This window comes from Microtus ochrogaster, chromosome 21 (genome assembly GCF_000317375.1).
Source record: "Microtus ochrogaster isolate Prairie Vole_2 chromosome 21, MicOch1.0, whole genome shotgun sequence".
Taxonomy (NCBI): Eukaryota; Metazoa; Chordata; class Mammalia; order Rodentia; family Cricetidae; genus Microtus; species Microtus ochrogaster.
The window spans coordinates 38994503-39008723 of NC_022022.1; the positions used below are offsets into that span (position 1 = coordinate 38994503).

Consider the following 14221-nt stretch of genomic DNA (forward strand, 5'->3'; position numbering starts at 1 on the left):
CTATCTATGAATCTATCTCTATCATCTATCTATCATCTATCTATCTCTCTCTAGCTATCATCTATCTATCTATGAATCTATCTATCTCTGTCTATCATCTATCTGTCTCTCTCTAGCTATCATCTATCTATCCCTATCTTCTCTTTAGCCTTTTGCAGACTCATATAACTTCCCTGGTTTTGCTGTAAGTCAGGCTTCTCCTCTTACATCACTTATTGACGTCTGGACATGTTTTATGTATGAATCCACCTCAGTAGCCCATTAACATCTCAGAGGCAAAAATCTGTGTGCTTTTATGCTTCTTTTTCTAGACATTGAACCCACTGCTTTTCTAATCTGCTTTCATGAGACATAGTCACCCTAAGCTACTCCTACATCACTCTCTCCTTATCTTTTTTCTTTGAACAGCCCGTGCTGCCTTATGTGTATCCTTCCCTCTTTTGTGTCTCCCACAAAAGGGGATTCCTCCACCTTTATGCCTCTTGCAGCTCCCCTCAGACCCTCAGCTGCTCATCACCAGTTTATCTTTATTGTATCATTCTTCAGATTCCTTAAGAGTTCCGTAACCTTTCCAATAAACATCCACTTCTTTATTTGAAATTTATTATAAAAATCACTCAGCACCAGATGATGGTGGTGCACGCCTTTAATCCCAGTACTTGGGAGGCAGAGGCAGGCAGATCTCTATGAGTTCAAGGCCATCCTGATCTACAGACCTAGTTTCAGGATAGCTAGAACTGGCACAGAGAAATCCTGTCTCAATAAAACAAAACAAAACAAAACAAATCACACATCAAAATTAACCAATTTTAACACAATATTCTATATGGTCTACTTCTTGCAGATCTATTTTTTATTAATTACTCTTTATAAAATTTTATTCTGCTCCTGGCTTGGAGACCTAGTTCCCCTTCCTTGACTATGCCATGCCTCTTACTGTGCACTTAACTGGAGATGCAAGAAAGCATTTAAGGCCACCGATTCCTTTATAAGCTAATAATCTGTTTCAGAGTATAGTTAACATCAGTAATCATTATACTACAATGGATTAGGGTCAATAATGCAGATATTGACAGGGAAATAAAGGAGAAAGCAATTGCTGCTTTACCCTACCTGGGGGAGGAGAAAAATAAGACATGTTTATTGAAACATAAAAAATAAGATTGACTTGGAGAGATAAGTATACAAGAGACATAACCTAAACACAATAAAGGCAATATTCAATAAACCAATAATCAACATCAGATTAAATGGGGAAAAACTCAAAGTGATTCCACTAAAATCAGAAATAAGACAAGACTGTCCACTCGTTCAATATCTATTCAATATAGTACTTGAAGTTCTAGCTAGAGCAATAAAACAACTAAGGGAGATAAAGGAATACAAATTGGAAAAGAAGAAGTCAAAGTATTGATATTTGGAGATAATATGATAGTATGCATACGTGACTCCAAAAAATATCTATCAGGGAACTCCTACAGTGGATAAACATCTTCAGCGAAGTGACTGAATAAAAGATTAACTCAAAACACCCATAGTCCTTCTACATACAAATGATGAACAGGTGGAGAAAGAAATCAGGGAAACAACTTTCACAATGGCCTCAAATAACATAAAATATCTTGGTATAACTGTAACCAAGCAAGTGAAAGATCTGTATGACAAGAACTTCAAATCTTTGGAGAGAAATTAGAGAAGATGTCAGAAGATGGGAAGATCTCCTATTCTCACGGATCAGTAGGCTTAACATAGTAAAAATGGTCATCTTACCAAAAGCAATCTACAGATTCAACACAATCCCCATAAAATCTCAACACAATTCTTTACATACCTAGAAAGAACAATATTCGACTTCATATGGAAAAATAAAAAAACCCAGAATAGCTAAAACCATCTGTATAATAAAAGAACTTTTGGAGCTCCCACCACACCTGATCCAAAGGTGTACTACAGAGCTGTAGTAATAAAAACCACATTGTTCCACATAAAACAGACAGATTGATAAATGGGATCAAAACAAAGAGCCAGACGTAAATCCATACACCTATGACAAGTGACATATATGCTCGAGAGAACATAGAGTAAGAACACTCCTCCACTGCTGGTGGGAGTACAAACTTGTACAGTCCCTTTGGAAATCAATACTGTGGTTTCTCAGAAATTTTGAAACTGATCTACCTCAAGACCCAAGGATACCACTCTTGGGCAGAACCTGGAAACAAACTAGGTGTTCCTCAACCTAAGAAGTGCTAAAGAAAATGCAGTACATGTGTACCAGGTACTACCACTCAGATGTTAGAAAACAACGACATCATGAAATTTGCAGGCAAATGAATGGAACTAGAAAAAGAAAATTATCCTAAGTGAGGTAACCCAGACTCAGAAATATAGGCATGGTATATAGTCACTTGTAAGTGGATATTAGCTGTAAAGTATAGGATAAGTATGCCACAATCCGCAGACACATAGAGTAACAAGGAGGAATCAAGGAGGAAACCTTGGATCTCCCAGAGGGGTCAAGGACACCACAGGAAAACCCACAGAAACAACTAACCAGGGCCCATAGGGGCTCACAGAGATTCAGTTGACAGCCAGGGAAGCCTGCATGGGACTGACTTATGCCCTCTGCATAGATGTAACAGTTGTGTAGCTTGGTCCCCTTATGGGAGTCCTAAAAGTGGGAGCAGGTGCTGTCTCTGACCCTTTTGCTGGCCTTTGGGACCCTATCCCTCATACTGGGTTGCCTTGTCCAGCCTTAATATGAGAGGAGTGGCCAGTGTTACTACAACTTCATATGCCATGTTTGGTTGATATCTTTAAGAAGTCTGACCTCTTCTGAATAGAGACGGAGCAGGAGTGGATAGAGGAAGGCAGGGAGGAACACCTGGGAGGAGAAGAGGGAGGGGTGTAAAAAAAGTAAGAATAATCTTTTAAATCTTTTCAATTTTTAAAAAAAGAAAAAGGAGAAATTGAAATAGTAAGAAAGAAGCTTTAGTGATAGGAGAAAGGACACTAGAGATGCAAGAGTCCCAGGAAGGAGGATGGTCTTAGGGAGAGCCTAAGAATATGGAGCTGTGGGAAATATTTGATGTTTCGTGCCACAAGAGAACGGTAGCTAATTAGAGGAGAACCCTGAAAGGTCTCATGTACTCTCTTAAAAAACTTGAACTTTCTGTCTTGGCCTATTATAAGATTATATAAACAAGACAGTGGTGAAATCAGAACCATATTTTGGAAAAAAAAATAATCCTAACAGCTGAACGAGAAATGTTTTTCAGCAAGTACAAGTAAGGACAGATCTACCTATAAAGAGGTCGTGGAAGGCGGTCACGGTGGCACAGGTTGAGAAACAGTGAGATCCAAGGCAGCTTGAGCTGTGCTGTGATACCCTGTCTGAAAGAAAGGAAGGAAGAGAGGGGGAGGGATGGAAGGAGGGAGGGGACGGAAGGAGGGAGGGAGAGGGTAAAGAGGGAGGGGAGGGGAGGAGGGGAATGGGTAGGAGGAGGCTGGCAAACCGAAGTGATAGACACATACAGATACTTGTTACAGAAATTTTACAGCTTCTTTATATATGGAAGCAATCAGAAAGAGGAATCAAACCATGCTGACATTTCTAGGTTATGTGACAGATGTGGCCGTACTTCTTCCTGAGTCCGGAAGAAGGCTGTGAGGGAGCAAAGGCCACAGTCTGCTTGTCCACCCAAGGCTAAAACTTCTGAAGAGCAGAGCTGGCTTAGCTTTGACTAAAGATAGCGCTGATGGCCATACCTTGCCTCATCCCCAGCCTGAAGCATGCACGGGGTACTGAACTTCAGAGCTTTCAAGAGATTCAGAGTCTGTTGTGATAAGGATGTGAAGTGGCACCGAGAATCTGAGAAAAAAGCGATGCTTTTGAGGAGTGGTGGGAGGCAGTGGGAGAGCGCCCACTAGCAAGAGAAAAAATGAGCAGCAGACCCAGGAGGACCCTGTCTCTGATGAAGCGTGCTTATGCCACTAGCAGCTTTACATACTCTGCTGCTGCCACAGACCTGCACAGTTTCATGAGGTGGGTCCAGTTATTTCCTACAATTCTCTGCTGAAGAGATTAAGGCACTAGCTAGGAGTAATCTCAATCTCAGATCAAAACATGAGCTCTCTGCCTCCACATTCTGGGTCATGGAAGTTAATACCAAGGAACCAAAAAACAACAACAAAAATCTAATTTCCTCTAAGAAGTGGAATGGGACTTTTTCTGTGTAGCCTTGGCTATCCTAGAATTCACTCTGTAGACCAGACTGGCCTCAAACTCACAGAGATTCGCCTGCCTCTGCCTCCTGAGTGCTGGGATTAAAGGCGTGCGCCACCACTGCCTGGCCAGGAACTGGACTTTCATTATCTGCTCACCTCTTCTATTGTGTACCTACTTTTTATTTTATTTCACTTTGAGAAATGGTAAATGTGGGTTGCAGAGGTTTTATGAAAAAGAAAAACTGAACCTCCTCCCATCTAAAATACTATTAAATAATGTGAACAATATTTTAATTTCTAATAATCATAAAAAAGTCTGATACGCACATCAGAAATATTGAAGAATTTCTGGAAAGAAACAGAGAAGAGCAGAAAAAAAGGGGGAGGCCCACAGTTTCACCCTAAGCTAAAGACCTATTGGCCTTTGTTAGTTTCAGGGGGAAGGGGAGACAGTTTCTCCAAGAATTTTGCCCTTGGCCAGTCAACCTCTCTCCAGCAGAAGACCACACATCCAAAATGTGTGGCAGAACTAGTTATCTTTAAGGATTTCTCTTTAAAAATGTGTAGGTCAGGGCGGGGGGTGAATTGGGAAAACATTGGGAAAGACGGGTGAATATGATCAACACGTACACTAAACTCTCAGTGAACCAGTAAGATGGATGGACAGGGAGGCTGGAGAAAGAGGCCTGGGAAGCATATGGAGGATGCAGAGAACACACTTGTACCGCCGGGAGACACACACAACACAGCAGCCACTGCTCAAGTTTCAGAGACAAAGATTGCAAGAAATAATATGTTTTCAAGGTCTAACTAATCAAAAGGTCGCCCAACGAAGCTAGGCTCACCAAGAAAGACTGGAAACATAATTCAGTACATCTGTATCTCCTTTTCAGTGTGACAACCTTATGATTAATTCAAACAGTGGATTTTATTTTTAATAATGAAAAGATTAATTGATCTTAAGAAAGCGGGTTTCAGTGGGCACAGTAGGAAGGAATGTGATAATCAAACTTTGAATCCAGGGATGAATAACTCGAAATTGTAGGAAGTAGATTATTTCACATCTTCTAATGTCTCAAAGATGAAAACTTGGGGGAGAAATGTTCTTTATTGTCCTGGTTTCAAGCAAAGCTCTTCTTGACATTTGAACTGTTAAAGAATCCCAAAAAATACCTGTCTTAAGCATTGAAGTGTGTGGAGGCAGGGAAAGCCCTTTTTTGCACACAGACTCTAACCTTTGAGCTGAAACCCAAACCACTTTCTTATGGGGTTGGTCCAGCCTTTGTAACATGTCAAATCATTCTCTTTTAGGGACTTCCAGGCACTGAGGGAGAATCTGGCCTGCAAGGCGAACCAGGCACTAAGGTAACTGCCCTGAAGTGTACGAGAGAGGGACATCTCTAACCTAACACCCACACTTGCCCCTGGTTGATGAACACCATTCTTTTGGAGAGTACAAGGTAGAGACAGGGTCTCACTGTGTTGTCCTCGCTGTCCTGGAACTCACCACGTAGACCAGGCTGGCCTTGAACTCACAGAGTGCTGGGATTAAAGGTGTGCGCCGCCAGGCCTGGTGACAAACACCATGGTGAAGGCAGATAAAGGCCGTCACAGCTGAACTACTTTGGATGACGCCCCTTATGATATGCATTCCTGTGATGCTTAGGCTGCCCTTTGTCTCTTCAGGGAGATATTGGACCTTCCGGCAGCACCGGAGCAACTGGGGAGCCAGGGTCACGTGTGAGTACCTAACAACAAACAAATTTAATGTACTGACCCACTTGTTTGGGGAGACTCAAAATTTAACTACCCTAGATACATCAAAAAGATGATTATTCAAATTACTACAAAATGTTTCATGAATCTCAGAACTTATACACAAAACCCTATTTGCATTCTAAGTTTGGCATTGAGAATCCTAAGTGACTTTTCTAAAAACCTGATGTGTTCTGAAGAGCCTTGCCAAAAATGTGTGGTCACATGGTTATTGCTCACCATTGCATGAAGAGGAAATTCACAAATCTTTGATCAACACTTCAGGACATTTTCTAGCCTAACAGGCAGATGAAAGACTGAAATGTGATGTGATTTTTTTTTCCAAATAACCCATAAAAGTATTTTATTTGCATGTATTATGTGATGTGTTTTTTAAAGCCACCCCAGGGCCATATGAAGTTAATGGGATGCAAGGCAATTTTTAGGAGCAGCTGTAATTTGATATCTTAGAAAGGTTATGATAATATAGACAGGCATTACGACATGATAAGTTGTTTTTCTCCCAAATAATGATGTTCAAGGTAATTTTTTAAAGTCTTTGTTCACTAACAGATAAAGTAGAGATATTTATTTTTGTATTTGATTTGTTGACTTGGATTTTCCTTTTGGGGTGGGCAGTAGGGATCAGCTTCATTCGGGGGTCATTAATAGGAACGATGTTGTGCTATTAGTTAGTACTAAATTAATCACTTAGTTCTAAAGAGAGCAACTCTGCCTTTACAACTTCATAAGGTATGGTCTGTGTTTTTGCAAGTTTCGTATCTAAAAGGTGGTTTATTGATGTCACTTGGCCATAATCTTTGCATCTCTGAAGGGAGAAAATTCAGAAACTAAAAGTCTGGTAAAATGATCATGACTGAATTTTGTTATATTAGCTATGCAACTTTGTTATATCAAGGCACTGCATTTCATGCGATGGCAGTGTTTGCATTCTTGATGTCAGAAGCACATTCTAGCTATATTTATTTCCAGACACCTGATTAAATGTATTAGTATTCTAGAAACACATTGTATATGTGAATTTACAGCCATGACTATCTTAGGTACCTCCAAAGCTCTTCCAGGCAGATCAAATCATTTTATTACACTGCTGGGCCTCCTTCAGAGATAATGATTGAAGTAGAAACAAACGACTACAAATTAGTTACTTCCTACACCTTCTAGGAACAAAATGTAAAATAAGATCAGTGTGATAGCCAAAAATTAATCTTGCTTTTTCTGCTACAAAACAAAACAGGGAGAACCAGGAGCTCCTGGAGAAGAAGGTCTCCAAGGAAAAGATGGAGCAAAGGTAATATATACCTCCCAAGTCCTGGTATTATAGGTTTCAGTCGATGCTGGAGATCAACCCCCCACCAGGCAGGCATTGTATGTGCTGGACAAACACTGCCTCAGCTGAGCTACATCCCAGCCCTAAACTATCACTGTAAATATCAGGCTTGATTACTACTGCATGTCAAATAAACATATACTTATTACATGACATAATTATTTCACCATGTTCTTAAAAATAAACCCTTTTCATTGGATTCCAGGGGGCTCCAGGAGGAAGCGGACTTCCTGGAGAGGATGGAGACAAAGGAGAGATGGGCTCACCAGGAACAACGGGGCCCTGCGGTAGAGCAGGTCAAATGGGTCTTCCAGTAAGTATTGCTGAGTCCACTTAACTCAGTGCCACATGTACAGATAAACACATGGTCTCATGTCAAACACACCACACATACAAAGACATGCACAGGCATATGCACGCACACACACACACACACACACACACACACACACACACATACACACTTTTACCTTTATATCTACAGGGTGGCTGGAGATGTCAAACCGTGTCTTAAATGAATGACTAAACAAGGTATTACTTGTTCTCAGATACAAAAGGGGAAAGATACTTTTACATAAACAGCTGAACGTCTGTCATAAAGCTTTTGATGGGGAGAATCTTCTGTTGTCTCGAACTTTGTGTGTGTGAATATTCTGCATCTTTGTTCATAGAGCCCAAGTTCTTGTTATAGAATAACATCTTGGCCCCCAGGTTAAGATTCTTTGTAAGCAAGATACACTACCAATACCAGCTCCTAAATTACATTGCTTTAAGGGAAATTCTAAATTTTATAGTTAAAAAAATTTCTCACCTTGAGACAAATGTTAAATGTGAATAATAAGGGCAGTTGCAAAGGATGCTTGTGACACTCTTCCATGTGAGTGTTCCAGTCTTCGGGGTAGCTGTTCAGTTAAAGCTTTATGGTTGCCTTTTATCTGAAGTGTTTAAGCAAGGGGGAAGGTATTTCATATTTACAGCTCTAAGGTTTCTTGACTTTAGAGACTCTTCTTTCCTTGGTAGAAGAATCCCAATATATATATATATATGTGTGTGTGTGTGTGTGTGTGTGTGTGTGTGTATGTATGTATGTATTCTTTTCAAATAATAGGTGATAGCCCAAGCATATTTCAAACTGAAATTTAAAGAATGAGGGTAAAGAGGCTGGAGAGATGGCTCAGCAGTTAATAGCTCTTGCTGCTCCTGAAGAGGACCCGGGCTTGGTTCCTAGCACCCACATGGAAGTTCATAGCCATTCTCTGTAACTCCAGTTCCAGGGGATTCGATGTTCTCTTCTAACCTTTGCAGGCCCCAAGCATGAACCTGATGTGCATACATATATGCAGGCAAAACAGTTGTGTACATAAATTGATTAACTAATTAATTAAAGAAAAAAAGAATGTGAATAAAGCAGAAACATCACTGTGTTTAAATATTAGTACATGGAGATTGCTCCTTCCATTGTAAACATCATGGTAAATTGCCTATTTCTCCTCTGCCCTGACATCTAAACAAAGCACACACAATGCCTTAAGGCTCCTCCCTGAGTTTACCCAATGTGAACTCACCCACTCCTCTCGTAGAATCCTCCTAACAATCTATATACGTGACCAGTGCTCACTGCATCAGACAGAAATCCAGTCTCACAGCACTGGAAGAGATGCAGAGTCGACAGCAATTCCTTTATTCTCTGCTTTCGGCATCCCCTAAACTCCCTGAAAGGCTCACTTTGTGTCCTGGGTTTTTACCTTCCTTGGGTTCTCATTGGTTTCCATCATTTTTAGAGAATTGACTTTTTTTCCCCCATTAGCATCAGGGCTAGACCTGTAAAGAAGCAAACTAGCCAGTGGCGAGGAATTGTGATTCCTGCTCATTCTTGACAAATGGACGTTCTTCAGTGCTGGGCATGTGGCATAGAGAGAAGGTATTAACTCTCTGTTAAGCGTGCACAGGTGGCTTTTCTCTCCAGCATGTGTACACACACACACACTCATATAGTGTGTTTGTCCATATGTATATATGTGTGTTTATATATGTATATACACATATATAAAGATTATATGTATATATCTCCAGTAACTGACACTTCAGCATGGATTCCTAAAACAACTAGCTTGAAGATAGAACGAGAAGAGAAGACTCCACGTGCCCCACAGCACAGCATCCGCAGGACTCTGAGGTTGATGCCATGTGACAGCTGGGGGTGGGGAGAGCAGAGATGGGACAAAGGCTCCAAACAGAGCATGGAAAATGATAAACACAGATCCCATCTGCGTCCTAATGTCTCCCAGGACCAATCCTGCCCAGAACACATCTCTGTTACTTTTTTCTTTTAGCAACAACACATGTGTGTTTCTTTTTTATTCTTTTTGTTGTTCTCTTTGGAATTTTAAATGCCTTTCAGATTATAAACTCAATAAAAATACCGTGGCAGATTTTTTTTTTCAAAAGAATTTTATGATCCAAGGAACTATTGCTTAATCAGGCAGCCTGATGTTGGTTTTATTTTGCACTTTTAAAATTGTTCCTTAGGCAATGTCACAGAGATGCTACCTTGATTTCTACAAAATAAACAAGGAAACGAATGAAAGAAAAATCACTTTTTTATTTTTTCAAAAAGAGAACCTCTTCATCGTGGAAGACTGAAAATGAGATCTGTGTTGAGGAAACAAATGAGGAAAACATCAATTGACAAATTCAAAATCCAAGCTGTTGCTTCTCTGGGCAGAAGACAAAACATGCATATTTTATGCATGAATTCTATCCTAAAATGCTCGGTCGCCTGAATGCATATCTCTGCTAGAAAGGAAACATCTGTCTAACTTATGTTTGGTCATCCACAGCTGAAGAGTCTACCACAGTGGTATCTCAGCTCTAAACACATGTGCAGCTATGAATTCCAAAGTGGAGCATGTTTAAATGAGGTTATGTTGTTTTTTTTCCGTTAGTGCAAAATTCAGTTAGACTTAAATATGCTTTTTTGATCTGTTTAAGTTAGAATGAGCGTTTCCTTGGTAAACTGATTCATTAGGAATTTGTGGTTGGTGGTATTAAGGGACGTTCAGGGATAAAGGATATCTTATTCTTACCACCTGAGTGTTTTCTGTGGGGTTAAGGTTTTGTTTTGAATTGTTTTATCCTAAGTATCTTAGATAGAGAAATCCTACCCTGCCCACTGTTTTCAAACCACTGGTCTTCCACTGAAGAGCTGCATCACTGGGAAAGCAAGTCTGTCTTATACTTTACAGTAAAGAAGGGAGGACCAGGATAGACCAAGCTTAGGGGTGGGAAGAGGGGATTTGAGAGTTGAGTTTGAGTCCATATAGTTTGAGATGCTTATTAGAAATTCAAAAAGAGATGTCATTGGGTAGATTGATCAGGACAGCCTTAATTTAGGAATCATGAGCATACAGGTGGCATTTAGCAGCATTTAACAGCATGAGGATTGGTGAGACCACCTAAGAGGGTAAAAGAGAAGAGACCTCTGCAGTATCAAAACGTTACACAGAGGAGGGAACCGCTTTACCTGATATGTAAGTGGAAAATCAGGGAAACACGTTGCAATGAAAACAGAGGCTTTAAAAGGTTCTCAGTATTTTTTTTAAAAAAAAAGTATTTCAAATAAAATAATCAATGGCTTTGGCCCTACAGAGGTCAATTTCAGTGTTGGGAACAAAAACCCAACTGGAGAGAGATGAGAGATTGGATCCGTGATTGGAAGAATGAGCACAACTTTCAAAAAGTTTTGCTCTAAGAGGAGGGAACCAGGAAAAATGGTTCTGTTCAGAAGTAAATAAACGGATGTGTGATGAATGAGTGGATGGATGGATGAATGAGGAGGCACAGAAGCTTGAGGAGCTTTAAACCTACATGAATGGAGTTGGGGATGCCCCATTGAGGAGAAACCCTGATAGCACAGTGAGTGGGCTCTCTCAGAAGGATGGGTGTGCCTGGCGATGGTGGCGCACGCCTTTAATCCCAGCACTCGGGAGGCAGAGGCAGGCGGATCTCTGTGAGTTCGAGACCAGCCTGGTCTACAGAGCGAGTTCCAGGACAGGCTCCAAAGCCACAGAGAAACCCTGTCTCGAAAAACCAAAAAAAAAAAAAAAGAAGAAGAAGAAGAAGGATGGGTGTTGGGTAAATTGAGTAGGCCTGGGATCCAGAGCAGAAGGAGGAGCTGGCCTCACCCGCCTCACCCAGGGAAAGGACCCTTCTTTCTCTGCCAGAGAAAGGAGGCAGAAGCTGGTGTGTGAATAAACAGGAGATGTAGGTGAGGTTTGGGAAGATAACTTCACCTCCTAATTTGATTGCCAGTGTATCTTAATGAACAGTGAGACAAGATTGTTAACTTGAAAATGAGGTGAGATTGGAGGTTTAAAAATAGAGATAAGTGTGCAATTTATCTCCAGAGAAAAGACTCAGTTTTAGAGTTTGCTATCCATGTCAACACCTTCATTTTACTCATGCACTGCAGACCCACAAATTACGAGTGTTTCTGTAAGCAAGTGATGGCTGAACTGAAATGTTGTTGGCAGGTGGCATCACCACTTGTCGGCAGGTCTGTAGGTATGTGAACCTACTCCATCTAAAAGTACTGACACACCTAGATGGTGTACGAATTCCCTCACACCAGTGCTATACCAAAAAGTTACCATCTTAAAGCATTGTAAACGTGAGTCACATGAAACTTAGCACAGAAAAATGGCCACCCCAGGAGATGACACAAAAAATATTTAGTAAAACTTAATATTAACACTTTCACTGTTAATGCTTAGTGGAGAAATATCAAAAAATGAGCTCAGATTGAAACTTCTCCTTTCTTACCATATGACTCAGATTAATATTGATAATAATATTTATATAAAATAAATAGAAGTACTTGTATAACAAAACAATATAGATAATCTATAAATTATAATTAGTAAAGATTTATCATGATGTCAAATGAAGCATTAATATTCAAAAATGGATCCTATGTTTCTTTGCCAACACCAATTACTTACAAAACTACTTCCAAATAGAATTTTGATTATAATCAGCCACCAAACTAAGCTCCTTGGACTAGGTCTTAACATAATATCAGTAAAATTTTGTATATTTTTGTAATCTGTGGGGTTAAAGTTTTGTTTTGAATTGTTTTATCCTAAGTATCTTAGATATAGAAATCCTACCCTGCCCACTGTTTTCAAACCACTGGTCTTCCATTGAAGAGCTGCATCACTGGGAAAGCGAGTCTGTCTTATACTTTACAGTAGAGAGGGGAGGACCAGAATAGAACAAGCTTAGGGGTGGGAAGAGGGGATTTGAGAGTTGAGTTTGAGTCCATATAGTTTGAGATGCTTAACACAACCTAAATAGAACCTAGAAGACTTAAATATATGAACAAAGATTTAACATTCATGAGCAGGAAGACCTCTTATTGTGAAATCATTTCTTTTCCAAGTCAGTTTACATTTATTATAATGTCAGTGGAAAAATCACTGTGGGATATTTTGTATGACTTGGTTGATAAAAGCCAACTCAAAGTTTGTACTGAAGATTAAAGAGCCAATATTAAGAAAGCTTTAGAAAGACAGTTTGGGATGCATGGAAAGTGAGCCAAATGAGACAGTAGACCTACATGACATCAGAGCATTATTAAGGTGACCATGATATGGTTAATTTTATAGAGTTTACTGTATCAATAGAAAATATCGTAGAAAGGGATTGGAGGCTTTGGAACTTGATCCAAAACTTGATTTTATTACATATTATGTATTAATAAGGAAAAACACATACAGTAAATTGTAGTATTATAACCAATTGTCCATATAGGAAAAAAACCTCTTACACACACACACACACACACACACACACACACACACACACACACACACACTAGCTAAATACAGGCCAACAATTCCACGCGAAAAGAAAAAATTAAAAAAAAAAAACTCTTGGCAAGATCATGCACACATATACGTATTGCAACATTATCAAGAAGAAGGAAATTTATATAGGAAATGTGGTTAAACTGTGGTTTGACCATAATCTGGAATCCGGTAGGGTAAAAAATGTGAACAGATGAAAGATACAATGGATAGTGGCAAAAGCAAAAAGAATCAGAATGCCGGAAGAGTCAGAAGACATCAAGGACAACACCGCTCAAAGTTTAAAGATGCAGAATAATGACATATGGCATGAGGATCAGGAGGAATGCCATCATATGTGAAGAAATGCCTGGGAATAGCAGAGAGTCCCAGACAAGGATCGCACTGCCCACCCTCTGTGAAAAGTGTATATGTATGTATGTATGTATGTATGTATGTATGTATGTATGTATGTATATATATATATATAGAGAGAGAGACATATGTGTGTGATTATATATATAAAGACACATATAAATATGTACATAATTGTGCAGGTGTTACTGCATAATGCTCAAAGGGCAGAAGTTCGTGAAAACTACCTTTATTGAGCCCTTTATTATAAACCAGTATTTTCCAAGCTTTATGTGCACTGTAATCTCACTGGGTCTTAAGAACCCTTTCAAGAGATTGTTTTTGTTTTTTATTTTTGTTTGTTTTGGTTTTTTATCCTTTTTATTTAAGGAGTAAATAGAGTCCTGCTTTTAAAAAAAAAAAAACTTTTTAAATGTCGGCATTTATCTCAAAGAATCACTGGTCTGGTTCAAGGCCTCTGCTGCACCGTCGTTGCTGGGCCTTCACCTGGACTCTTCCTGGGCATCCTGCTGCTGCCCTGTGTTGTGGAGATCCCCAGTCCCGGGTCCATAGGACTGACTGCATGACACGTCTGTGTGTAAAAATGTGTGAAGACTCACTGTGTCACACTGCAGCTTCCATGATGAGATTATTTTTCCCTTCCTCTTTTTTTCCTTCTTAAATTTTA

At 39.8% G+C, this 14221-nt stretch overlaps 1 protein-coding gene across 1 annotated transcript in view; it reads left to right on the top strand.

Moving 5' to 3' along the window:
* Col24a1 (collagen type XXIV alpha 1 chain) overlaps nucleotides 1–14221 on the top strand; it is a 249016-nt gene that overhangs the window by 157916 nt on the left and 76879 nt on the right. Inside the window, exons 34-37 of the mRNA XM_026783871.1 lie at nucleotides 5539–5592; nucleotides 5914–5967; nucleotides 7241–7294; nucleotides 7539–7646. Of these exons, the coding sequence (XP_026639672.1) occupies nucleotides 5539–5592; nucleotides 5914–5967; nucleotides 7241–7294; nucleotides 7539–7646 (270 nt within the window). The remainder of the gene's footprint in view (nucleotides 1–5538; nucleotides 5593–5913; nucleotides 5968–7240; nucleotides 7295–7538; nucleotides 7647–14221) is intronic.